Raw genomic sequence first — 26,293 nt, forward strand, 5'->3', positions numbered from 1 at the left:
TCCAGTGCAAACATCCAACTTTTTGCCTTTCTTTGTAAACATGTCCAGCACCTCATAAGTGCTACATTTGCTGACTGACTGACTAAAGTGGCTCTTGGAAAGAGCCTTGTGAGAGAGCCTTTAAGCATATTAATAATGAATCAATCAACAGTTATTAAAGCACCTACTACATCAGACACTGTGCTAAGTGTTGGGGGATACAAAAAGAGACAGAAGACAGCCTCTGCCGCAGTCAGCCACCGCCAGAAGTTGCGTCTCCGATGGGACTTCTGCGGAGGCTGGATTTCCACCTGTCTCCAAGCATCAGCAGCCACCTTTTCTAGGAAACCTTTAAAAATGGCACCCAATTCTGCCCTACCTTCCTCCTCCGTTTCGCTTTTGGGTTTCTTTTTATGGGTGCCCGCTTCCCTCAAAACTCCACCTCCAAAATTTCTCTGGTCTCCTCCAAACAACAATTTGGTCGTACCCTTGGTTGGTTGCCAATTCCCCAGAACTCATGGAGTGCAAAAAAAATAAAAACACAAAATCTCTTAAAACCCAGCGGGAGGGGGAGGAGGAGGAGGAGGTTCGGGCCAGGGGACGGGGGTGGCTCGGAGGGTGGCGGGGTCCCGGGGGGGGGGGAAGCATTCAGGCCCCTCGCCCTCCGCCCGCCAAGGTTAGGTTGAGGTCTCCAGGTGGGCCCCGGAGCCCCGGCTCACACTTCCCGAGCTCGGGGGCAGCCGCCGTCGGCGGAACTGTGGCACCGCGGGAGCGCTGGTTTCCGCTGGGTGTGGGCTCTGCGCGGACTGTCACTGCCCGGGGGACGAGGAGCAGACCTCGCCGCCGCCGCCGCCGCCGCCGCCGCCACCGCCGCCACCCCTCCCGTCTGCGCGGCAGAGAGGAGGAGGAGGAGGAGGAGGAGGAAGGGGAGCAGCCATGTCGCTATTGTCTCTAATCCTCCCGGCCCTCAAGGTCTATTATTTGGCCGTTATCGTGATCCTCTCGCAGCTCTACCAGCGCTACCGCTACGGCTTCTCTTTACCAGGTTAGCACCCCAGCGCGGGCCGGCCTCCGCGGGGCTCTCCGGGATCCGCCAGGTGCGGCCCGGCGCCGGGGCGGGGGAGTGTGTGCTGTGGGGAAGGCGGAGGAAGGAGACGAGGGGGTGTTCCTTCTCCGTCCTCCTTTATGCGGAGGCGGGGGTAGGGAACTTGAGTCTGGGCCTCGCTTTCTCGGCGGAGCCTTTATTCTTTTTGCAACCTCCGAACTTTCCTCCCGAGGGCGGTGTGTATGGGGGGGTGTTTTCTCCCCCGCCGCGCCTTTGCCTCTCTCCGAGCGCTCCCGAGCCTCCTTCCGTGCCCGGCCCGGCTGGGATGGAGCGGTTTGTTTGGTTGTGGAAACTGCAGCCCGGGCCTGGGGAGGGGGCGAAGGTGGGAGAAGAGCCCCCTTTTCTGCTTCGCTCTCCTCTCCCCAGTCTCCTTTCTGTCCCCCGCCCCCACCGCAGGACTCCGGTAGGAGGAAGAGCTAAGGAGACCCGGAGGAGGAGGGGGGGCTATGCAACCGCGGCACCCAGAACCTTGACCTTGGCCTGGCCGACAACAATGAGCTCCCCCAGATTGCCTGCGCCCCCCACCTTGCCGACCCCTATCGGACTAGCGCGGAGTTAGGGCTGGAGCTCCTTAGGCGGAGATCTTAACCCCCTTCAACCTCCCCACCCCCATCCCCATCCCTCCATTCACTGGGCTGCTGCTGGAGGGGTTTGTGGAGGAGGGCGGGGGAGGAGCAGGGGGAAGCTGGACGGAAGCGCGAATCACCGGTCCCCGGACAGAACTCGGAAGCCGGTCTCGTGCGCAAGCGCCCCAGAGCCCGGACTGGCTGGCTTTTCAGGGCCGCCGCATCCCCGGCCTTAGTTTCCTACGTCCGCTGGGGCCACCAGTTTAGTCTCAGTAACCCTGTGGGCTGTGTCCTGGGAGGAGTGGTGGGGGGGGACGACGGGAGGCCGAGCTCCGGCCTAGCTCTGCCCGTCGCCGGCCCTCCTCTTCCCCTCCTCCCCACCCCTCTTCGCACCCCCCTTCCCCCTCGCGTTGCACACTTGGCCGACCTGGCTTCTCTGCTTGCTGCACACCCTCCCGTTCCCTCCCCAAGCTTTGTCTCAGCCTTTTGGCTGTCTTTTCTTTTTTTTTTTTCTTCTTCAGGCCTAGGAGAGTTGGGCTCTTATGGTTTGTCTTTTTTTTTTTTTTTTTTTTAATTTCCCCAACATTGCTAAATCCTTTGTAAGAAACAGCCACCTCTTGTTTATCTGTTTTGGGTTACAAATCTCAGGTCGTTTTCCAACTCCAGATTATTTTTGGATGTGACAGCCCAGGGCACGCCTGCAGTATGTAACTTAGACCAATTTTACCTGGCTCCCTTGCCTGCCTTCATTCTTTTGAGTTTGCTACCGAACTGCACAGTCAGCATTACCACCTTGCTCTCCCCAGTTGCCCATATGAAGGAAATGTGGGTTTCCAGAGAACTCTAATATTGCTGCAGCTGATTTGTAGGTAAGGAATGGATTCTTAATGCATGAATAGAAGAGAAATTAAATTTACAATTTAAACATTTTTGAAGTGACAGGGGATGAAGACTGGGAATGGATAAAGAGAAAGTAAGTTTTCTTAAGTGCCACAAAAAAAAAATGTGAAAATGAATGTGCAGTTTGGATAATTGAGATGCCATCACATCTAGTTAATTGGATTACTTTATTTCTTTGACTTTTTTTGTTTATTTTCTTATCCTTAAAAGAACATCTAAAAATTAGGTTGAATTCCCCACTCTTCTAAACAGATTGTAGAGCCTAATTTAGTTTAAAGGTCAACTTAAACGTGTTTCTAGCTTTAGTTTTTCTGATTACAGGAGCTGAAGCATTCACAATCCCATTGAGTAATATTTAGAAAATCTGCAGTAATTGGAACAGAATAGAAAACATGCCATCCCCTTCTTCCCCCTTTAAAAGTATTATGAATTACTGGATCTAACTGATAGATTGAGAAACTTTAGTATTGTCATGAGGAGATTAGAAAAAAAAAAATATTGCATATAAATTGGACTAAAATTTATTACTGGTAAAACTTAAACTTTCTGATTAGGAATTCTTGGTAAAGGACATCGTCAAATTTAGAGTGATTAAGTAATAGACATAATATTTCTTCATAAATAGTTGACTTGATCCCTTTAGACTTTATTGTTCATCTTAAAAATAAATATTTAAAAAAAAAGTTCTTTGTAAACTTCTCTGCTTAAATTAAAATAATTTTCTAACAACTTGCAGTATCACAAATTTCAGGAAATTAAATAAGTTTTAGAAATTCCATAATGCTGCTAACATCTCATTTAGTTATTTATTTATTATTTAGTTAGACAGACATGGTTCCTAAATAAAAATGTACACAATTAAACTCTTAAAGGAGTGTTGTTATTTTTTAAAGCTGATCATTCCCTATTGATTGGAATAGTCCCATGGGGGCAGGGGTGTAGGAAATATCACTATTGTTTTGTTTTTGCCAAGATCCATAATATATACAACTATTTCTTCAGTTCAATTTAAATTGGCTTTTAAAGAATTCCTTTATTTAGATATCTATCACAAAACTCATTGCTTAGAATGCTGAATGGAGCTAAAGATTGCTTGATCTGTTCAAAGGTCAGAAGACTGCCAAACTGCTAATAAAGTTACAAGTTTCATATTTCAGAATGGAAATAGCTGGAAGTCTTCTGGGAACATTGAAATTGAATGAGTTCTAAGGAGTTTAAAAAAGAACATTTTAATAAAGTGTAAGTTTGAGGACCATTTTCTTTAATTGAGATTAGACTAAATGATTTGTAGACTGGATTAAATTGAAAAAGTAGGGAAAAGATTCTTTAAGTGGGTTAAAACTTCAAAGTGAATTCTTCAAAGATACATATTATGAAGCATCAGTGTTTATTTGACAGTTGTTTTACAAAGATCAGTAACTACTGTATCACTTTTCCCCTTCAAATGCTTATTTTATTTAAAAATAAGTGCATGTAGGAATATCTTCTTGAAGGTGTGATATTACCTCATAATCAGGTTTTAAAAACTGGAGATCTAGTCAGTATATTTAGAAAGATGAGCTAATGCTAATTGTGACATGACCATCTCAGCATTGTAATGATTTATAACCTCTTAAAACTCAGAGAATTTTAGAGCAGGAAATAACCTTAGAGTTTGTTTAGTCTGAAGCTCTTTATTTTATAGATGGATAAAGATAGATAAATGGAGGGAGCTGGGAGTAGAATCAAAATCTTTTGATATCCAGATCAGGAATCTTTCCACTGTACCAGGCAATAATACTGTGTTTCATCATTTTGAAATCGTGTTGTCCTTGCAGCTGAATTCATTGTATCTCAGAGACAAGATTTCTTCAATTTTTAACTGTGTGGAGTTAAAATAGCTAGAGAAAATTGCCAGGATATGTTTTACCTTTCATTGTTAGTTAACTTGTAAAATATATGTTGTGTTTTGTAATATGGAAGAAGTTTTGTTAATGTAGAACTTGAAAAATCAATATCCAGAAAAATATGGCTATAGATGAAAAGATGTGAACCACCTATGTTACGTTTATTTTTGGTGGGGAGTTAAAATCTGTAACTTTAAACTTAAATGAAATATTTTTATGTAGGAATCCATATATAGGAAAGCTATTTTACTCACAACAAAAATATTGAACATTTTCATCATAAAAATTAGAAATTTTAATATTAAGAATTTGAGAGTTTCAACCATCAATTTTATCAGGATATGTAAGGTGATGATAATCTGTGTGTGTATGTATGTTAGTAATGTGTTGATTTACTAAGCATATTTTATAAAGAGGAAGCATTATAATTTATACTTAGTTCTTGTTTGCCTTATGCTTTGTTGGAGAGCCAGTGATTGTGGGGTATTTTTTATGACACATGAGAAGAAACATCTGTGGACAGTACTTCTAGTCACTTGAGATCAGGGTTGTAGCCCTACTGGGGCATTTGGGACACAAGAATTATGTCTTAGAGACCAGATGTGGAGTTTTGACTTTTAGAGAAAATTGTCAGAATGGGAGTGGCACATGGCTCCACTTAGTGGTTGAGATGGTAGGGTAAGCCCTACTCCTTTGTTTTTCCTATATAACAAAGTCTTATTTTGTAATGGTTTAGATGTTTGTCTAGTAAAAAGTCATTGTGTTTCTCAAGTGAAAATCTTAGAATTTGAGTAAAATTACCCATAGTTTCCTATAGCCAATTATAAGCAAGGCATCACCATATTCAGTTTTGTGTAAGTGATCATAGATAATGAGGGTCTCATTATGTTGACATTTTTCAGTATTACTCTTGGTAATGAGATTTTGTCTGGGCTTAAGGCTGTTTTCTCAGCCTACTATAAAGTAATATATTTGGAAAGTCTGACTCTTTGTGACCCCATTTGGGTTTTTTTTGACAAAGGTACTGGAATGGTTTGTTGTTTCCTTCTTTAGCTCACTTTTATTGAAAAGGAAACTAAGGTAAATCAGGGTTAAATGACTTGCCTAAAGTCACATAGCTAGTAAATATGTGAAGTTTGACTCCAGGCCTGATGTTCTATCCATTGCACCATCTAGCTGCCTTCAGAGAGCTATTATTTACTACTTTGAATGTCAACCCTGTGTGAAAATAGCAGTAAAATCTAAATTAAAAGCTACTGAAGGAAGAGCACAATCAGATTTTTTTTCTTTTCTTTTTAAATTGACTAGATATTTTATAGCTTATTTTCTTTCTTGGACATCATTCTTTGCAGTAAACCCAATTTAGGGGCTTTTGAATCAGCATGTTCCAATACAAACCAATAAACATTTTCTAGGTGCCCAACACTAACTACACACCTGTGATACAATTAATGAAAGCAAAAATAGCCCATGCTCTCTCTCAAGGAGTTTATGGTGTAAAGAGGGAGATAACACATGATTTTCTTTATTGGGTGTTCATGCAGATTTATTTTGAAGTGTTCTATAGGTTCATAAGCTCCTAGATTTAAAATCTCAGACCTTATATTTCATTGAAATCTAACTATCTCATTTTACAGCTAAGAAAACTGAGACCCAAAGAGGAGATGAAAATTGCCTGGGGTCACTCAGCTAGCAAGCAGCAGAGCTGAGCTTGAACCTAGGTTCTTTAACTCCTGGGTGCTTTCCATCAAATAGTGTTATTTCTCTCACCTTGAAACCCAGACCTCCAGTTGGGTGATAGCTTATTTAAGCCATTATAAATGCACAAATGGAGGCCTCTGTAAACAGGGATGATAATAAAATGCATAAATGATTTGCTTGCCCAAATAAATCCTAGTACAATTAAGATCTACAATTAAACTATTGTTTATTCTTCTTTCCCCTTCTAAGTCATATTAAAATCATGTATTGTGTCTTGAAGCCATTATATATAAGATGTGATTTTTGCAATATTTATTTAAAATCATTGAAATTACTTAGTCACAGGTATAAAAGATTCAGATTTTAATAACTTTTGTTATTTCACTGAAATGAATGAGGTTTGCTGCTTATATTCAACAAGAATTTATTAATCACCTACTTATGTATCAGGCACCTCTACTAAACATCAAAAACTCTCTTCAAAGTTGTATATACTAAATATAAAACTGGCATCCTGAATGGGGACTTAAAGAAATCATGAACATTTGGGCATTTAGCTGCTTTCTAAATTTCCAGGGACACTTTTAATTTTTGTTAAACTCAACTCTAGAAATAAACTTATTTTCATTTGATATTTTTAATAACTACAGAGTAAGGTGTGCTAGTCAGAAAATTTCAAGGATGAAGACATTCAGCATTACTCTAATAAAGGTTATTACTATTTTACTAAACAACATGATATGTTAAAATTGCTTACTTAAATGGGAGAAAAAGTTTCTTGCTTGTTTAGAACTTTCTTTTGCATCATTGAAAGGTCTCATAAGTTAGTACTCACTTGGTTTCAGGCTATATATATTTCTCTATATTAGCAGTAAAAATGCTAAGTCTTGCCCTAACTAGAGTTTTGTAAATGCATGTGTCTGCATGTAGTAAATGTGTGTGTATGTGTGCATGTGCACAGATGTGCTTGCATTTCCATAAATAGTTTAAAGTTCTGCTGCTAATTATCTGCAAAACTTTCCTATCCAAGTGCTTGTTAATCTACTGGAACCAGTTAATACTAAACAGTTAAAGTCAGAAAATAAATGTAAGATAAAAATGTTAAAATAATAGCAATGAATTTATTTAGGGAACATTAAACAAATTTTCTGATTCTTCCTCTAAAGGGAGCTTTCCTCCCTTAATATTGAAAAGACATTTGTCAAGTTGGACATCTTGTATAAGCCACAAATCCTGGAGACATCATTCTAACTTCCCAATCTAGTTTAGAAGAGTGGGTTTATCATTGAGTTTGCAAATGTGCTGATTTCAGTTCTGTAATGAAGCTGTGATCACACTAGGAGTACTTTCTCATTTTTTGTTTATGTTACTGCTTTTTAGCAGGTACTCATTAATGAGTGAAGGATCAAAAGGCAGGACGGTGGTGGAGAAGCAATGGAGAATAAAAGTTTAGAAAGTTCACCATCAGACCTAAAGTTAGTGGCTCACCCGAGAGCAAAAAGCAAAGTTTGGAAATACTTCGGTTTTGATACCAATGCAGAAGGATGCATATTACAGTGGAAGAAGATCTACTGTCGTATTTGTATGGCACAGATTGCTTATTCAGGAAACACTTCCAACCTTTCATACCACTTGGAGAAAAATCATCCAGATGAATTTTGTGAATTTGTAAAGAGCAACACAGAACAGATGAGGGAGGCTTTTGCTACTGCTTTTTCAAAACTAAAGCCAGAATCTTCACAGCAGGTTGTTCAGGACACTTTAATCATGAAGACCAGCCACAGTTATGAAAACAAAAAGCACCAGGAGCTGACCTCTGCTGTGATTAGCCTAATTTGTGAGGGCATGTATCCTTCCTCCATAGTGGATGAGCCTACATTTAAAATGCTTTTGAAAACAGCAGATCCAAGATATGAACTTCCTAGCAGAAAATATTTCTGCACAAAAGCAATTCCTGAAAAATACAATGCAGTTAGAGAAATTGTCTTGAAAGAACTGACTGACATTTTGTGGTGTGGAATATCCACAGATATTTGGAGAAGTCAAAACCAGAATAGGTCCTATGTAACCCTTGCAGTTCATTTCCTCAATAGCAGCTCTTCTCATTGTTTGGCTGTTAATTCACGATGCTTAAAGACATTCGAGGTCCCTGAAGAAAACACTGCAGAAACAATTACAAGAGTTCTTTATGAGATCTTCATTGAGTGGGGGATCAACACAAAAGTCTTTGGTGCTACAACAGATTATGGCAAAGATATTGTTAAAGCTTGCTCACTTCTAGATATCCCAGTTCAGATGCCTTGTTTGGGTCAGACTTTCAATGCAGGAATACAACAAGCTTTCCAGCTCCCTAAGCTGGGCAGTCTCTTGACAAGATGCCGGAAATTGGTGGAGTATTTTCAGCAGTCTACAGTAGCCATGTACATGTTAAGTGAAAAACAGAAACAGCAGAACATCATGCACTGTATGCTTGTGAGCGATCGTGTTTCCTGGTGGGGAAGCACGCTTGCCATGTTGCAACGATTGAAAGAGCAGCAGTTTATCATTGCAGCTGTTTTGGTGGAAGACAGCAATAACCACCATCTTATGTTGGAGACCAGTGAATGGAACACCATTGAGGGGTTGGTGGACCTCTTGCATCCCTTTAAGCAAGTGGCTGAAATGATGTCTGCCTCCAAGTATCCCACAATAAGCATGGTGAAACCCCTCCTTCATATGCTTCTCAACACAACCCTGAACATCAAAGAAAATGATTCGAAAGAAATCAGCATGGCCAAGGAAGTGATAGCCAAAGAATTGTCAACAACATACCAGGAGACCCCTGAAATAGACATGTTCCTTAATGTGGCAACATTCCTGGACCCTAGGTACAAGAAGCTGCCTTTCCTTTCTGCATTTGAACGGCAGCAGGTTGAAAACAGAGTTGTAGAGGAAGCAAAAAGCCTTTTGGAGAAAGTAAAAGAAAGTAGTTTTAGGCCTGAAGAAAAGCTCTTTTCATTATCTGAAGAGCCACCAGTGAAAAAAATGATTATTTCTTCGACCCCACCGCCAACTAGTGCAATTAATAATATGCTGGCAGAAATCTTTTGCCAAACAGGGGGTGTAGAAGATCAAGAGGAATGGCATGCCCAGATTGTGGAGGAATTGAGCAATTTTAAGTCTCAAAAAGTACTTGGCCTAAATGAAGATCCCCTTAAATGGTGGTCTGATCGATTGGCATTGTTTCCTGTCTTACCAAAGGTACTTCAGAAGTATTGGTGTATTTTGGCTACAAGGGTCTTCCCTGAACGACTTTTTGGTTCATCTGCCAATGTTGTAAGTGCTAAGAGGAACAGATTAGCTCCAGCTCATGTGGATGAGCAAATATTTTTATATGAAAACACTCGTAATGGGTCTGAAGCTGAACCTGAAGATGAGGATGAGGGGGAATGGGGCTTGGAACAAGAACAGATTTATACTTTAAGTGATACAGTTAATGTAAGCAACAGTTTCTTTAATATAAGGGACAGTGGATTCATCTGATCTAACGATGCATTAAAGAAAAGCTGTTTGTCCTAAAAGTTACCAAAAATAACCTGTTTGATGCTTTCTTGTAAATATAAAACAGATGTAACAGTGGCTTGATTTTTCATTTTCATGTATTTGTGCCTGCTATCCATAATCTCAAGATACAAAAGAAAGCTGATCTTTGATATTAACTGAAATAAGAAAGATGGAGTGTTCTCCTTAGGATTTGACTGTGATTCCTGGCCCCATCATAAATTATTATTATTTTTAAAACCAATGAAATTAAACATTTAGAAACCTACTTGGAAAAGGCTTCTAAGGAGTCTGCCAGATTAAAATTAAAATTTATTAATAAAAGTAGAATTGGATGGGAGAGTTTTTATTTTAAAATGTTTTATTTCATTTAATTCAGTCGAGATATATATATATCTCTAATAGTATTTTAGAGACATCAGAGAGCAAATAGAAAAATAATTCCTTTCCTAGAGCCCAAGGTTTTATGTTTTTAAATTTTAAATATCTAGAATATTTACTTTTTAATTTAAATGGAAACTTCCCTCAGAAAATTCTGAAAGCCCTTTAGTAAAAAATATTCTTTAAAGAGAAGGCAAACTTTTAAGTTTAGTCTTAATGTGCAAATGAGCATATAGAAGCACTTATCTTCCTTATTCCTTGCCCAAATATGAGGTGTTAGATTTTTATTATGTTTCTTGTCATACTGCCAGTTCTGAAACATCTCCCTGTTGCCAGAATTCTACTTGTAGAGGTGGTTAGTCTAAGCTGTTTCTAAAATTATTGCATCCTTTTACTGGTTGATGTATTCTTATGTATGTGATAGTTTGCTTTGTGTCAGAATGCTCAAGTGTTCTGCATTTCCTTTAAAAAAAAATAGTTTTTTGCAGGCAGAAATAATGTAAAAAAGTTGCTTTTAAAACAAAACAAAACAAATTCCTAGCCTGTTTTCTGGTTTATTACATGAAGGTAGCCAAATGCCCATGAGGATTTAGGAGAAAAATTAATCTTTTTATCTTTAACTCTCCTTAAAAGCAGGGATACTTGTTATTGTGTTCAAATCCCCAGGACTCAATCCAGTGCCTTACATAAAGTAGGCGCTTAATAATTATTTGCTTAGTTGAAATGAATTTAACTTTATACCATTAGTCTAAATAAATTTGCAAAGTTGCCCATTATGATTTACCTCTTGAGTCAGTTTGAGGTGTTTACTTTTGGTATTCAGGGAAGTATGAAGGAATCCGATAATTTTAATCTATTATTTTATCTTTAAAACTTTTTGATTGTTAGAGAATTCAAAGAGGCACACCATCTTTCTGTGTTACATTCACCTCACTGGCTATTCTGTGCATCTATTTAAGCAACCCATATTGGGAAAGACTACATATAAATGGTTTAGGAATGACTATTTAAACTAGTTTCTAAATTCTGACCTGGGGTTGGAGTGTTGATATGTGAGTGTTTAGAGGGGGAAAAAAAAAAGTCAACCCTGAAGTTGGTGAGAATTTCATGTGCCTTTTGAAGGATAGCATCTGGTCTCTGTCATCAGTGATGAATGTTTTTAGAAAATAAATTTGCAGGTTAAAAGTAACCAGAAGAGAGATTTCCTTTTAAAGGAAAATATGACGTTAACTTTCATGACATATTGTATAATTTTAGGCTTTTTGTAATTCATTTGTTAACATACTGAGACACTGTCATGTTAGAGGTGAGAAGGTAGTGTCTAAGTTGGCCATAGTAGAATATGGCTGGTAGATTCACCTCTATTCTTCACTCTAAGACTCCTAAGGCTGGAAATACTGTACAATGCAACTTGTATTTGCCCTTATTTGTGGGTTTTTTTTTTTTTTTAATAGCAGTACAGTGCACAGTTCTGTTCTTTGAATCTCTGAAAAATGAAACTGTAAACTGTTCTAATGAGACTAGTCTCATTGCATTTTGTTTTTGTTTTTTGTTTGTTTTTGTTTTTTTGCCTTTGTTTTTGTTTTTAAAATCCTTGTTGTCAGTCTTGCCCATTGGCTATGTTTCTTATTTAATGTTTTAGGTTTTGACTATTGTTAAATAAACCAGAGAAATAAATTAGCTACTAATTTATTTGTCTGATGTGTGTTCATATTGATAGCACTTTGATTAAATTCTAGCAATGAGAGGTTTTTTTTAAAAGATACTTTTTCAAAGCATTCAACAAAAACTTAGTATTTCATTTTCTGTCCTTTTAAAATTTAGAAATATTATGATGCACAAAGAGTTTTTTTTTTTTGGATTAAAAAGTCTAGATATGTAAAAATCAGCTGTTTGAAAATTTTCCTAAAGTTGGAATTGCTTGCTACTTTCCTTTATTGTCCTGGAAATAAAATGTTTATGAGGAGAAGTTTTGAGGACTTTATCTAGGTATAGGTAAGAATTTTGGTTGGTTGAAATAAAATCTAGCATTTCTACTATAGGGAATTGTAGGATATTTTATTCTTTTAAAAAATGAAATAAAGGAAAAGAACAAAGGAAGCCAGTATATCACACCTTACATTACACTAACAATGTGTTGCTTGACCATGCCTCATTCTAGAAAGAAATCAAAAAATGTATTATTAAATCTCAGGTCAAAATAGGCCAATCTTCATTTATCAAGTTTACCCCTAGAGTATTTTTCTAATTTTTGAATGGAAAAAGCCTCAATGTTATTTGTTGAATTATTATTTGGAATTCATCCTCTTAGCATTTAAGGATCATTACATTTCTCGTGAATGTATCTTTATATATAATTTTTTTCTGAGCTACTATATATTAACTGTGTGCATATATATGTGTGTGTATCTCTACATGTGTGTATCTACACACATACACACACACATATAAATCTATTTTCTTTTCAGTGATTGCATGGGACAAACTCCCTTAAAATTGTTTCTTTATGCATGATTTTAATGTAAAGTCATAATTCTGGACAGAGATTCTTCCTCTGCTCCCCCTACTCCCACAAAAATATTTCTTTGGCAGAGGAGCTAAGTAAGCTTTTAAATGTTTATATTTATCAAGAAAAGGAAATAATTCCATGATAACTCTAAAATCAATATGCTTTAATTTTAGTTTTTAAATATTTCTTAAGGACCCAGAAATTTTGAAAATGAAAGGGTTGAATTTAGAAATATTGTGCATAGATTCCATGAAAAAAAAAATCCACTTAATCTTAAATGCTTCATCTATTTCAATTCTTGTACCCTATCTCTTAGGTTTTGTTTTTGTTTTTGTTTTTTTAATTTGAATGTCATTTCATATATTAGAAATTGTAGATATTGCACACCTAAATCGTACTGTATTTATATTATTAACTCAGGGATAATGACTGTCTTAATTTAAATGATCTGTGTTGTGTGTAGTTGTTTCTCAAGTCTAAAAATGAAATACATTTGATGATGTAAAAGTTTATAATCTGTATCTCTATCGACAGAGAATGTGAAATCAAACTTGACCTTCAAATTTCTTTTCAAGTTTCTTGTTCAGCACACTTCTGGAGCCTCCTCTTGGAAACTTTCAGGTGGCTCATGCTGACTATCTTAGGCCTCCAATTTTTATAACCTTTCTATTGAATCAATTCTAGGACTGTCAACAGCATTTTTATAGGATGTTTTTTCTTCCCCGTTTTATGTTACATTCAAGAAAATTCCTTTGCTGTTTCAACAAGCCTGTTCTTATCTCCACGGTGCCTAGCATAGGGGGTCATCAGTATCATCAGGACTGTGGCTTAATATTTGTACAACATGATCAACAAGGGACCTGCGTGGCGTTTTAGTTGTTTGAAGATTAAAATAAGTTTTTCTAATTTTTTAAAAGTTATGTCCTTGGAATGAAGTTGTTTTGGAAAACTGTTACCTTCCTTTTTTCTGCAATTTTTTTTTTATTAGTAGATAAATTGCACAATATCCAAAAATATGTGAAAAAAAAAGACATTATTTTTATTAAGCTTTGGTGTGATGTACTTTGGATGACTAATTATATGCTCTTTCTGTATAAATCTTTGGTGTATATGACTATGTGTGACTTTTCTTTTAAACTTTGTCTATCACTTGTTGATGAAGAGAACTTTGAGTGTCATATTCCCTTATTACATTGTCTCTGTTGCTGTTCTGAACAATTTGTTCTTTTTGGATTGAAATTATTAGGAACTTAGCTTTAAGAATGTACCAAACAAAAAGTAATGATAAGATTTCAGGGGTTTAAATATTTCATTTTTTGATGTCTAATATTTAAATTCTATATAATATTTATTTTTGCAATAATAATTATGTGAGTAATATTTTGTCTGCTTTGGTCCTATGGACTCCTTACTGAATTTTAGGTGCTATGTTTGCCTTGTTTTTTGAATTGTGGTATCTAATAAGATTATATATTTGCTGTTGGTTGTTCTCAGAATACAACACTTGTGCCTTTTTTATTTGCTTTTATAGCCACTGATGAGGGTGAATTTAATATATTAAAAACATGTTAATATACTTAAAATAGTAAAAAAAAAAAAAAAAAAAAAAAAAAAGTATAGAGAAGCTTAACTATTTCCAAAAGTCTACTAATTAATTATAGGTTTTTTTTTTTCCTCTACTTGGATGATATGATTTGAATAAGTATTGATGTACCTAAAGGAGGTTTTTTTTTTTTTTTTTTTAATATGTAACATTTTGAAACATACAAATGTATTAAAATTAAGAGAAGACAAGGTTGGATTAACTTTTTTTAAAATAAATGTACTTATATAATTATAACTTGTTTCAACTTATATGCAGAGTGTCTTGAAACTGAAATATAGTTGGTTTTTTTACAGTTATGGAAAACAAAATCTTGGAGTTAGAAGAAATTTTAGAAGATTTGTTGTGTTTATAGGGTTTAAATTCAGAATATACTTCAGAAGTCATTTGATCCAAAATCCTCCCATTGCAGGATTCTTTCTGATATATTCCTGATAGTGACCCAGGTTTTGCTTCACTTGTTATAATGCCAATGTTTTTAGACAATCTCCTCACCCTCTACTCCCTTACCCTTTTGTGACCCTTTGATTTGTTCATTAGCTCTAAATATTAGAAACTTTTTAGGTTGAATTGAGACCTACTTAACAGAAATTATCCATTGGCACTAACTTGATCCTTTGAAATAATACCACTCCAAGTATATTGTGACTTTTAACATGGAAGCACTTCAGAAATTTGAAGTTAGTCTTTACATTTTCACTATGTCTTTTATTCTATGGGCTGAAAATTATAGTTCCCTAATTATTCCTGTGGTTTACCATATTAAACTTTCTCTGGATGCCTTCTAGTTTGTTATTATTTCTGTGGTACTCAGATCTGATGCAACATTCCAGAATTTGGTCTGATCAGCACTTAGATTGTTAGTTGATTGTTAACACTCTTGACTTGGTCACTATTCTTTTATTAATGAAGCCTTGTTATTTTTGATAGTTGTTTTAGTGTTTTTTATTAGGAACTTTACACCTGTTGATTTGAAGGTTCCTTTCATATGAATTTTTGTCAAGCCTCTTCTATTCCTGTACAAGTCTTTGTTTGATCCTAAATGGAGGATCCTTGCTTTTATTTATTTAAGACTTATTTATTGAGTTTATGAAGTACTTTGCTAGGTGCTTTATTCCTGTTAATCTGTTGAGGTATCCTAATTTGTTGTATGATATATTAAGTCAATCCTATCAACATTGTCACCAGCAAATTTGACAAACATCTTATATATTCACCTAATATTTTTATAGAAATGATGATCCTATAGTCAAGACAAAGCCCAGTTGGCACACCACTAAAGACTTCCATTCAGGTTGCTGTTTTATCTCTGGGTATAATTAGGTCAGCTCAATCTACATACTGGTATTATATCCTCCTACATAACTTATTCCATCAGGTATGTAAATATACTGTGAGAAAATATTAAATATTTTATTATATAAGGACATTTTATGTCAGTTAGATTTTGATTTTCTTATCATCAACCATCTAATAATTCTAAGATTAAAAGAAATTGTTAGTGCCAATTTTTATTTTAAACTTTTAAGATGTGGCAATGTTACACCTCTGGTTTTTCTTGATTGTTCTAATACATAAGAACACGAGAAGTATTTTTTCTTCTATTATCTCTAAAATGTATAGTATCCATCACTTGAAAAAATATTTTGAGAAGCAATATAACTTTCCATTTAACTTAGGAATTAAATATATATCTATCTATATCTATCTATCTACACACACACACACACACACACACACACACACACGCAAATATAATAATCCCTTTTTTGTTGTTGTTGGCTGAGACAATTGGGGTTAAATGACTTGCCCAGCATCTGAAATGACTTGCCCAGTGTCTGAGGCCAGATTTGAACTCATGTCCTCCTGACTTTAAGGCCAGCACTTTAACATGGTATTGTCTAGCTTCCCTGAATCAAACATATTTTAAATTATGTACATTATCTTAAATCTTTGCCTTCCTCTCTTCAGAAGTCTAGGATATAGGTAGAAGAGCTGGAGGCAGTCTTAGAAAAGATAGTATATAACAGTGAGGCTATTTTATAATTTTCCCCATTTTGCACAAGTTGAGGATTAGAAACATCTTATGCAAGGTTATGCAACTAATTAGTTAGATGACTGGCCTATTACTCATATCACATGTTTTTCTGGGTCCATGTTCATTGCTTTTTACTATTTCACTGTCAAGATAGAGGCCTCTTTTCTAACAGTCTATCACTAAGTATTTCTAACATACTTTATATGACAGGCCTTGTGATAAATGGTAGGCACAAAGGCAAAAATGAAAAAATACTTGCCCCTAAGGAGCTTACATTCTGTTGTGGCAGACAATATGCAAATGGATATATAAAATATATAAAAAGTAATTTTTTTTCATGGAAGAAGGCAGCAGCTGAGAATATTAGAATGGGCATCATATAAAAAAGGTGGATATGTGTGGTTGCATTTCATAGCCAAAAATAAGTGATTTTTGGCTTATCTGTTATTTTGTGGTTTGCCTTTGTCCTCTGTTTATTATTTTACATAAAAAAAGTGAGTTCTTTTGAGAAATACAAAATTGTCACTTTAATAGCATAGGAAGAAAAGACAATATAGAACATGCTTAAAAAGAACAGATGCTGTGAAACTCCATTGCAGTATTGGCCAGTGAGAGTCCAGTTCTGGCAACATGACACAATGTGTTTGGTGAATCTGCCTCTGGAAATGGTAATAATCCATTTCAGAACATGTGTAGGAATTTTATGGCTATTTTCTATTTTGTTGTATGATGAAAATTTTTTTGTATTGTCTGCTGAACCAGGATGCAATAGATACTAATGGGTAAAATCCAGTAATTAAGACAAGTACTACTATAAATTTTTAATGTTTATAAGGTAAGGCGAGGGGAAGAGGCAGAGAGAACAAGAGGAACTAATAGACAACTGTACCTATTTACAGCCATGAGCTTGTTTAATGTCTTTGCTATGTCAATTGTTTCCTGGGTATAGAAATATTGAAAATGGCTTTAGACATTTGAAGCTCAGAAGGTTGCAGCTATTTAAATGGAAATATATGTATTATTGATACATGAGATATCGAGATATGTATGATAAAGAATTTTTTTTTAATATAGAGGAGGGAAAATTGTATATGACTTGAAATTCATTATTCCATAAACTTGATAGGAAGTCCTTGAAAATAAGTGAAATTTTTAAGTTAGAATAATGAAATCAATCCTTATAAGGAGGATGGGTTCTAGTTTTATGGTTTTATTATTTAAAGATGGGAGTACTGCTCTTAGGGGCATGTATGACCTAATTATGATGAATTGGATTGTTGAGAAGTTAATTCTTACATTTTCTAAGCTTTAATCTTGCTTTTTTACTTAGTGGAAATACTTGATTTTAAATTTTGTATCTGATAAATATAAAGATATTAATGATATAATTAAATATTGTCCAAAAAATCTTGGAAAACTGGCTTTGCTTTGTCTGTTTTGAATTACTCATTTATGGAGAATTATATTCTCTGAACTGATTCCCAACTGCCTTGCTGTTTTCTGTGTGACAGCAATTTCCAGAACAGTGAGGGTTTATACGCATAAACATGTGTGTCATCACATATACATATTTATATATACCTATGTACACATTATATATTTACTTAATATATGCATATATATGTATGCATATATACATGTATATGTATATGAATGTAGAAAGTAAACACAACATGTGGGAGAAATAAAAGTTGTATTTTAAGTTTAAAATAGGCTTAAAGACACAGTAAAAGAAATGAACATGGTTTGAAAAAAGTATAATTTTTAAATATGTAGAGGGTTTTTGCCATACAGAACTAGTCATTGCCATAACATAGTTTATTGAGATAAACAATTTTTCTTCAAGGATTTTTTTTTTTGAAATAGTGCCAAAAGTACGTACTTTAAAAGAAAAAAACAAAAACAAAAAACTTTAGTTCATACTGTATTTTAATGACCTTTCAGACTTTCCCATAATGAGTTCCCATTGTGGTATTTTAAAAAATTGTTAATCTTATTTTAATCTCTTCCGTCTTTATAGACACTACTTGCTGGAATTCTCATGTTCCAAAAATGCTTGCATTGAGAACTTTTGTTTCTGGATAGGTTAATTCGTAATCTGTAGCTTGACTTTAGCATAAAGCCACATTGAATTATAAATTAAAAAGGACTTGTTGTTCTTCCATGCTGACTTTCCTCTCACCAGGAGGTGCATTTTTTCCCCCAAGCTTTGTGTCCTACTTTCAAGAATTTGTTATGCTTCTAAACTAAATTTCCAGTAATTGTAATAAATTGATACTTTCTTGATATGACAAAACAGTAGCCTTCTAATTATGATCCTTCCCCAAACATGAACATTTTTAGGTTTTCACTTCTCCTTTAGTGTTTGAGAAAATTCTCGATGCCATAAATATGCTCAAATTTTAGTCTATTAAGATGATATAGAATTGCATTATGAAGTAGTATTCAGTTGTTGGGGATTCATTCTGTAGGTCATGAGGTTAGATTCACAAAACCTTCAGGTTTTAAATTTCTGTATAGAAACTATTTACCATACTTGTAGAATTTTTAATCAATTGAATATATGTATGAAGTGAGGGCACACTACATACAGAGTAGTTTCTTAATTATAGTGTTGAAAACAAATGCTATGTTCAGTTCTTTTTTCTGTTTTTTGATCTCTCCCTTGGTTTTCCCCTTTTGCTCTGATTTTTCTCTCCCAACATGCTTTGTAAAACAAAATAAATAAACTTACTACCAAAAAACCCAAAACCAAAACCAAAAACCAACAACAAAACTATACTGTTGAGAAGATGTTTTTTTCATAAATGCAAAATTTCAAAAGGCAATCCCTGATTAAACTTCCAATGGATTTTTTAATAAGAACAAATGTTTTTTGTTTGTTTGTTTGTTTTTTTCTGGAAATAAGTTTGTTTTTGTTTTTTAAGAAATAATTTTTAAATGTAATATAAAATATTGATGATACCATTGGACTATTGTAGTACTGTAAAAATATTAATTTGTGAATATTCAACTTTTATGGTGAGTTAACAACATCTTTTTTAGAAGTTCTATCTAGGGCAGTGTGGTGCAGCATAGAAAGAATGCTACATTGACAGACAGAGGACCTATGTTCAAATTCTGAGTCTCTGTGACCTTTAGCAAGCCAATTCTCTTTGGGCTTAAGTTTCCATACTAGTAAAATAAAAATATTGAATTAGATGACCTCTAAATGTCTCATTTGTCTCCAAATCTATAATTCTGTTAATATTAAAGGTCTTTCTAATCCTGTGTGATTCTGTGATATATATATATATATATATATATATATATATATATATATATATATATTATATATATATATATATATATATAATTATAGCTTAAAAGAAGATGCAAATTGTCATTATTGGAATAAATGGTTCATGTTTTGTTGCTTTATATAAAGAAAATAATTATTTCTTTATAGCCAGATATATAATTCTATAATGAATTCAGTTTGAAGTTGACCTCTTGATGTAGTTGAAAGAACATTGGATTTGAAATCAAGAGATCAAGTTTTGAATCCTGGTACTGATACTTATTAGCTGTTATTTAACTTCATTATACCATGAGAATTATAATATTTTCATTCCCCATCTTTCAGAGTCAACATGAGCCAAATGCTTTGTAAACCTTAAAGTCCTTTGTAAATGTTTGATATCATTTCATTAATGCCTAGCATATAGTAAGTGCTTATTAATACATTATTTCCTTATTTCACCTTTGTTGAAAAAAAAAAGTGCTAGGCCTGGAATTAAAAAGATTCATCTTCATAAGTTCAGATGCAGGTTCAGATTCTGCTAATAGTTTGACTCTGGATGAGACATCATATATAAAATGTGCCGGAGTAGGAAATGGCAAACCATTGCAATATCTTTGCCAAAAAAACCTCTAAATTAGGTCACAAAAAATCGAACATAACTGAAAAAAACTGAACAACAACAAAAAGTGGAATATATGAATGAAAACTCCCCGTCTGGGAATATACATACATTCACATTTTAATTTGAGAAACAGGTAAACTTCAAAGCATTTGTTAACCTGATAGAAGTTTTAAAAAGTAAAGCTCCTCTTAGCCTTTCTTTTGTACCATTTTATAAATTTTGCCCACAATGTATTCTCACTTGAGACTTTGAGTCATATAGCACAATCAACTTGAATTATGTCACCAAAAAAAATTTTCCATGTGGCACTGAGAATGACCTTTTAAAAAAATAATGTAAATTTTCTTCATGGTGTCCATGCCCTTATCTCTCCATCCAATGTCTTGTGTTATTTGGATGGGTACATGTTTTGCCTTTGCCTATGTCTTCTCTTGGCTTTGGTGAGAATTGCATTTAGATTTTTATTTATTTTTTGTTTTGTATATCAGGTAACCTAATTGTTTCTGTATAGCTTTAAAAAAATGATCTAGCAGAAACATCTGAGGAATTTTGACTCTATGTTTTAAATAAAATTGGATTTTATTATAGGCCTTAATTTGCTCTGATACATGTTTTATGTGTATGTGCGTGTATGGGGGGAGGGGAGGAATTGGACTAAAGTGACATCCTAACAATAAATTCAGAAATTGGTGTTTACTTGACTCAGACAAATACACAAAGCCAATGAATTTGAATTTAAGCTGAAGTAATTACTAATGCTATAAGAAAAACCATATTCTCTCTCTGATTTAATAGTTATAAAACAGCACTTAGCTATAAGTGAAAACAAAAAGCAGAAGGGGTTTCCGTATGTTTATATAGAAATTGCTGATGGACTTTCTGAATTGTGAGATACTTTAAAGGCTTTTCTAAGTTTCATTCATTATATTTTCATTCAAAACATGCATGCACACACATTACTATGTGTGTGCATGCATGTTTTGAATGAAAATATAATGAATTTTACTACAGTAGCTTTATATTTTGTTCATTTACCTTGAGGTTTTTGAGCCAATCTTTTGGCTGAAGTATTTTGTAGTAATATGCTATGGTGGAAGTAACACCCTCAGTTTGCCCCCAGTTTGTGAGTCTGTAAAACTGAGGTCTTATTAGATAGCTTCTCAAGTCTCATGAGTTTATGTATTATAGAATCCCTGATTCCAAAATTGTTTCCCTAGCAGTAGTTAGGGAAGTACATGATTAAATCACACTCTTATTTCCCTTTAAATCTAGACACACAGGGACAGCTAGGTGGCGCAGTGGATAGAGCACCAGCCTTGAATTCAGGAGGACCGGAGTTCAAATGTGGTCTCAGACACTTAACACTTCCTAGCTGTGTGACCCTGGGCAAGTCACTTAACCCCAGCTTCAAAAAAAAAAAAAGAAAAAGAAATCAAGACACACTTTCACAGGCTGACTAGGGAAGATAGGGTACATTCTTTTGCTCTCGCAAAGCTAAGTGACTTACTTAAAGCCTTTAGTCTAGCCCAGTTCTCTCATTAGTACCATTCTCTGACCAACCAAAAATTATTCACAGGTATTATTTTTGTTACACTCTTAAAGTTGCTGCTCTCTCTTATTATTATGAAATTGGTATGTTGCAGTTAGTTAAGTTGGAGGCCAGAGGACTTTGATTTGGTTATTGGCTGTGCTACTTAATTGTCCATATGCTAAGGCAAATCACTTATTCTCTCTGGGCCTTAGTTACCTAACCTATACAAATGAGAGAGTTGGATTATATGATCTTTTGAATATCTTTTTTTCAACTATAAATGTTATGGTTTGTGAGATTAAAAATGGATCTTATGTTTGCTAAGTGAGCTATATATACCAGGATTTAGGATAGGTATATAGAAGATTTCTAAAAAGATGGAGACTATTTGATTGTAAGTCTTTAATAGTAATAATAATGATAATAATATTTATATAACACTTAGTATGTTATTAGGTGCCATTGTCACTATTTTGCAGATGAGGAAACTGAAGCAAACAGAAATTAAGTGAGTTAAGGGTCACATAGACTAACTTTTAGCCCATTTCTCTACTGACTGTTCCACCTACCTGTCCCTATATCAAGAACAAAATGTCAATCAATTCTACTAAGATTTTTGCCAACACATCTTGTATTCTAGTATTCATACAGCTAGGAAATAAATGAATTAAAACAATTTACTGTAGGTAACATTGGATTATTCAGTAAGTAATCTTTGAGTTTGTGAGTTGACCAGGAACCTTGTCCTTCTTTTTCAGCTGTTTACTTTTGGTCAGAACTTCGAAACCCCTATAATAGGTAGGAAAACTTATAGAGTGCTGGATTTAGTGTCAGGAGAACAGTCCTAGATTCCTACTTTTGTGACTTTGAGCAAGCTGATTTGAGCCCTAGTTTCCTTATGTGAAAACCAGGATAAATAATAAATGTACTATCACATTGCAGAGTTGTGAGAAAAGTGTTTTGTAAACTTCAGAGTTTTCAGAAAATGTGTCCTGTTCTTTGAGACCTATGAATTCCAAGATGTATATCTAATGATTTATTCATAAGCACAGTTTTCGGTTATGGAGCTTGTTTAGTTCTTAATTTTACCTTGATTTTTTTTTTTTTTTTTTGATGTATTTCTGAAAAGTGAGATTGGGGAGTCTGGAGTTTATCTCTCTGTTTGTGAGGGCTGGGAGAGGAGATCTGTGATTTCACTGGAATTGAGACTCCCATTGAGGAAACTCCTACTACCAATGTAGATTGGCACCTTGTTTGTCATTTACAGTATTAGAGAGTTTCTTAGGACAGGTGACTTGCCCAGGATCATACATGCCAGAGATTGTGTGTAAGGTGATGTTGGCTCTCTATCCACTCTCCTCTGCTTCCTCTCCTTCCTTTACTTTTTAGATAGTTCTTTCATATATTGCCAGGTAGTGATGAGTGCCAACTAATGCTATCTTTATATCTTTGAGATCTCATGATATGTAACCCTACTTTAAGGAAAGGGGTGAGAGGAAATTAGTGCATTTTTTAAATCATGAGCATTTATTTGCCTTGAAGTTTGACTTTTTTATATAAAACTTTAATTTGGAAAGATTTTGGAATGGTTGAAATCAAAAGTTGTGATAGTACAATTTTGACAAACCTTTAAGAGCAGCTAGGTGTATGAAAAGAATTTTCAGAATTTAATTAGATCTGAATTTGAATACAAGTTCTATTATTTACTACTGATGTGACTGAGCAGATCCCTTATGAACTACATTTTCTAATATATAAAATAATGGAAAGGAGTAGTTGATTTTAATTAAAACTTGTAATCAATATAAAAACAGTTCAGTTCATCAAATAGTTATTAAGTAGAATAATAAGACCCCAGAGGATATAATAATGCAATCCTGTTGATTTTTGCAGATGAAGAAATGGAGGTCATGGGAGTAATGGGCTCAGTCACATAGATAATAAATATCATAGGCTTTGAACTTTTCCCTCTATATGACATTACCTTTTGTTTATTAGACAACTCATTAATATCACAGAATATGAGACTATATTAAGTTTACTTTTTTGTGTTGAAATTCACATTCTGGGAGGCTTATTTTCTAATGAAAATAACATGATTCCTTAGAGTGTAAAGTTTTTTTTTTTTTCCCTATAGATGAAATATTTATAACTTTTTTGAGGAAAGAATCTTAATGAAAACATTTAGAATATGAATTAGATTACTAATACATCTTTCATCATCTTTTGTTTTTGGAAGTTCTTTGCAAAAGTGGAATCAATTTGGCTTTCGACACAAATCAAGATATTGCTATAGTCACTTCACTTCCATGAAACTGAAACAGAGAGATCTTGATATGCATTATTTTAAAAATAAATCATCATGAAGAAAAATCATAGGTCTGTAGTCCTTTTTCTTCATATGTTAATCATATGTTAATGTTATGTTACTCATAACAGCAGCAGCAACTTCCCTGAAAGAGAATCCTAAATGTCATTCTAGCATTTTTCTATTTCCTTTGTGTTTAACAAATACAGTTTTATTTCTTGAAATAAATTAAGAGGCCATGTTCTGTAGAGTGTGCCCAATGCTATTGGAGAATACAATGTAAAATAAAGCATAATTCCTGGTCTTAAAAATTTTTTTTTAATATAGTAGCAAGAATAAACAAAGTATTTTGAATAACTTTTTAATTAAAAAATTTATTTTAAATACTACCTTATAATAATTAAATTTTACTTAATGTTTTAGAGCAGGCCTTCTTAAACTTTTCTCACTTACAATCCTTTTTCTCTCAAGAAATTTTTATGTGATCCCATTTTGAATCTGAGATGAGCTGTTTTTGGCAGGGTTTACACAGTGCAAAGAACCTATGCTGCAATGAGATCTCATGATACAGCATGGACAAGCACTGACAGAAATAGATCCATTATGTGTTTGATTTTGAATTAATTTTTGGTTATCATATTTAGAAACTTTACTGTTGCCAAATTTTTCATGACTGCCACATTCAGTTATGTGACCTATATTTTAAGGGTTTTTGCTTTAGACAACATAAATAGTACCTCACAACTCTTCAAGGTAGGGAGTAGAAATGTTATTGTTTGTTTGATAGCTGAAGAAACTACCTTCAAGAAGTGAAGTGATTTGCTCATGATATTCCAGTGAAGTCCAAATCTAAGGATGATTCCTTGATTCCTATATGAAATATGTTGAATTTAAGGAAAAATAAGAAGTTGTCAATAATGTCAAGAAGGGAAAGTCCTCTGACAAACTAAAGCAACTTGTGAGATTGGAGGTAGTTACCTACTTTTGAATGTACATGTGTTGAATCGATCTGACTATATAGATCGAATTATTAAATTTTCCTTCCTCTGAACTGAAGGGTTTTTTTTAAATTGGGGAACAGTTATGCTAGATTCATTGAAGTGCCAGAATTTTTGGGGATGCACTATGGCCTGATGCTGTCCTTGGCAATAAGGAAATGAGCGCAGGGACAAAGAACAAACCTGAAAACCTCTCAAACCTTGTATTATCAGCTCAACTGTCATTCTAATCATTGGGACCAGATGCAGTTTAGGAATCCATTTCCTTAAGCCCTAGATAATTAGAAATGAAAAGATCTTTGGAGAGCATATCTTTTATAGATAAGCAAATAGGCTTAGAGAGTGGTAGCTAAGATGTTTTTTAGCTTGTTAGTGAGAGATCCAATAGTAGAACCCAGATTTCTTGTTTCTCAATCCAGCTTGCTTTCCATAGCTCTGACTTTTAGTTTTATTACTATTAGTTTTTATTTATTATTAGTTTAGCTAAGATCTTTTATCTAAATAACAACTATGACATTCCTTTTAAATTTAGGTTTGCTTTAGACCATTCCTATAGGAGTTCTAATACTGTTTCTAAGAGCATGGTTAGCTAGTTTCTTCCATATATGTCATAGTGATGCTGAAATATAATTCTTTTTTTTTTAATCAGCCTTCAAAATAGTAATTGCCTCTTTAATACATGAATCTCTTTGTTTAAATTCTTCAAGGCTAGTGTGTATTGACATAGAAGTTTGTATTAATATATAATTATATGTGTATATATATATATATATATGTATAAAGGGTCATTATAGGTCAATCATGTATTTCTTATAGTACACAGATAAATAGCTAATGGAATGAAAACATTATTTTCATATATTCCAACAGTTTACCAATATATTTGCTAAAAACCCAAAGCAGAAAAATTAGATATTGCTTCTCAAAAAGTCCAAATCAGTTGTACTTGAAAATTGAACACTAGTGATTTTGAGTTTGTGCTTTTAATAATTTAATAACTATCAAATTGTTTTTCTTAATAGCAGAATTTCTTTTCTCTTACCTCTGAGGAAAAAGTTCTTTATGTTATTTTATCCATTTTGGTGTTTATTCAGGACCTCATTTGAACTGAAATCAAATGATTCTCAAACATAATGGTTTATAGATCTCTGAATCAGGGCAGTAATTTTCAGATCATTTGTGGCATTTGCTCCTCCTTGATACCACAAAATATCCACTTACTTTCCTGCTATCCTATCAGTATTTCCACTCATGGACTTGGCCTTTGGGCCAGACAGCTTATCTCTCAGATTCCTGACCATTTCCAACTGAAGATGGAGAGGGAAAGGAAGAGAAAACTTAGC

General features: G+C 34.5%; 2 protein-coding genes across 3 annotated transcripts in view; both read left to right on the forward strand.

The window, feature by feature from the left end:
• Window positions 1-784: 784 nt before the first annotated feature.
• Window positions 785-26,293, forward strand: part of DHRSX (dehydrogenase/reductase X-linked) — a 346,627-nt gene continuing 321,118 nt past the window's right edge. The window contains exon 1 of the mRNA XM_074300237.1: window positions 785-1,024. Within this exon, the coding sequence (XP_074156338.1) occupies window positions 916-1,024 (109 nt within the window). The 5' untranslated portion in view covers window positions 785-915. The remainder of the gene's footprint in view (window positions 1,025-26,293) is intronic.
• ZBED1 (zinc finger BED-type containing 1) lies at window positions 788-10,002 on the forward strand. Of its 2 annotated transcripts, none has more exons than XM_074300235.1 (2): window positions 788-1,024; window positions 7,518-10,002. In XM_074300235.1, the coding sequence occupies exon 2, from the start codon at window positions 7,572-7,574 to the stop codon at window positions 9,657-9,659; it is 2,088 nt and encodes a 695-aa protein (XP_074156336.1). In that variant the 5' UTR covers window positions 788-1,024; window positions 7,518-7,571; the 3' UTR covers window positions 9,660-10,002. The 2 variants fall into 2 exon arrangements, with proteins under 2 accessions (XP_074156336.1, XP_074156337.1); XM_074300236.1 differs by lacking the exon at window positions 788-1,024 and adding an exon at window positions 2,380-2,519.

Source organism: Sminthopsis crassicaudata, chromosome 3, assembly GCF_048593235.1.
Source record: "Sminthopsis crassicaudata isolate SCR6 chromosome 3, ASM4859323v1, whole genome shotgun sequence".
NCBI lineage: Eukaryota > Metazoa > Chordata > Mammalia > Dasyuromorphia > Dasyuridae > Sminthopsis > Sminthopsis crassicaudata.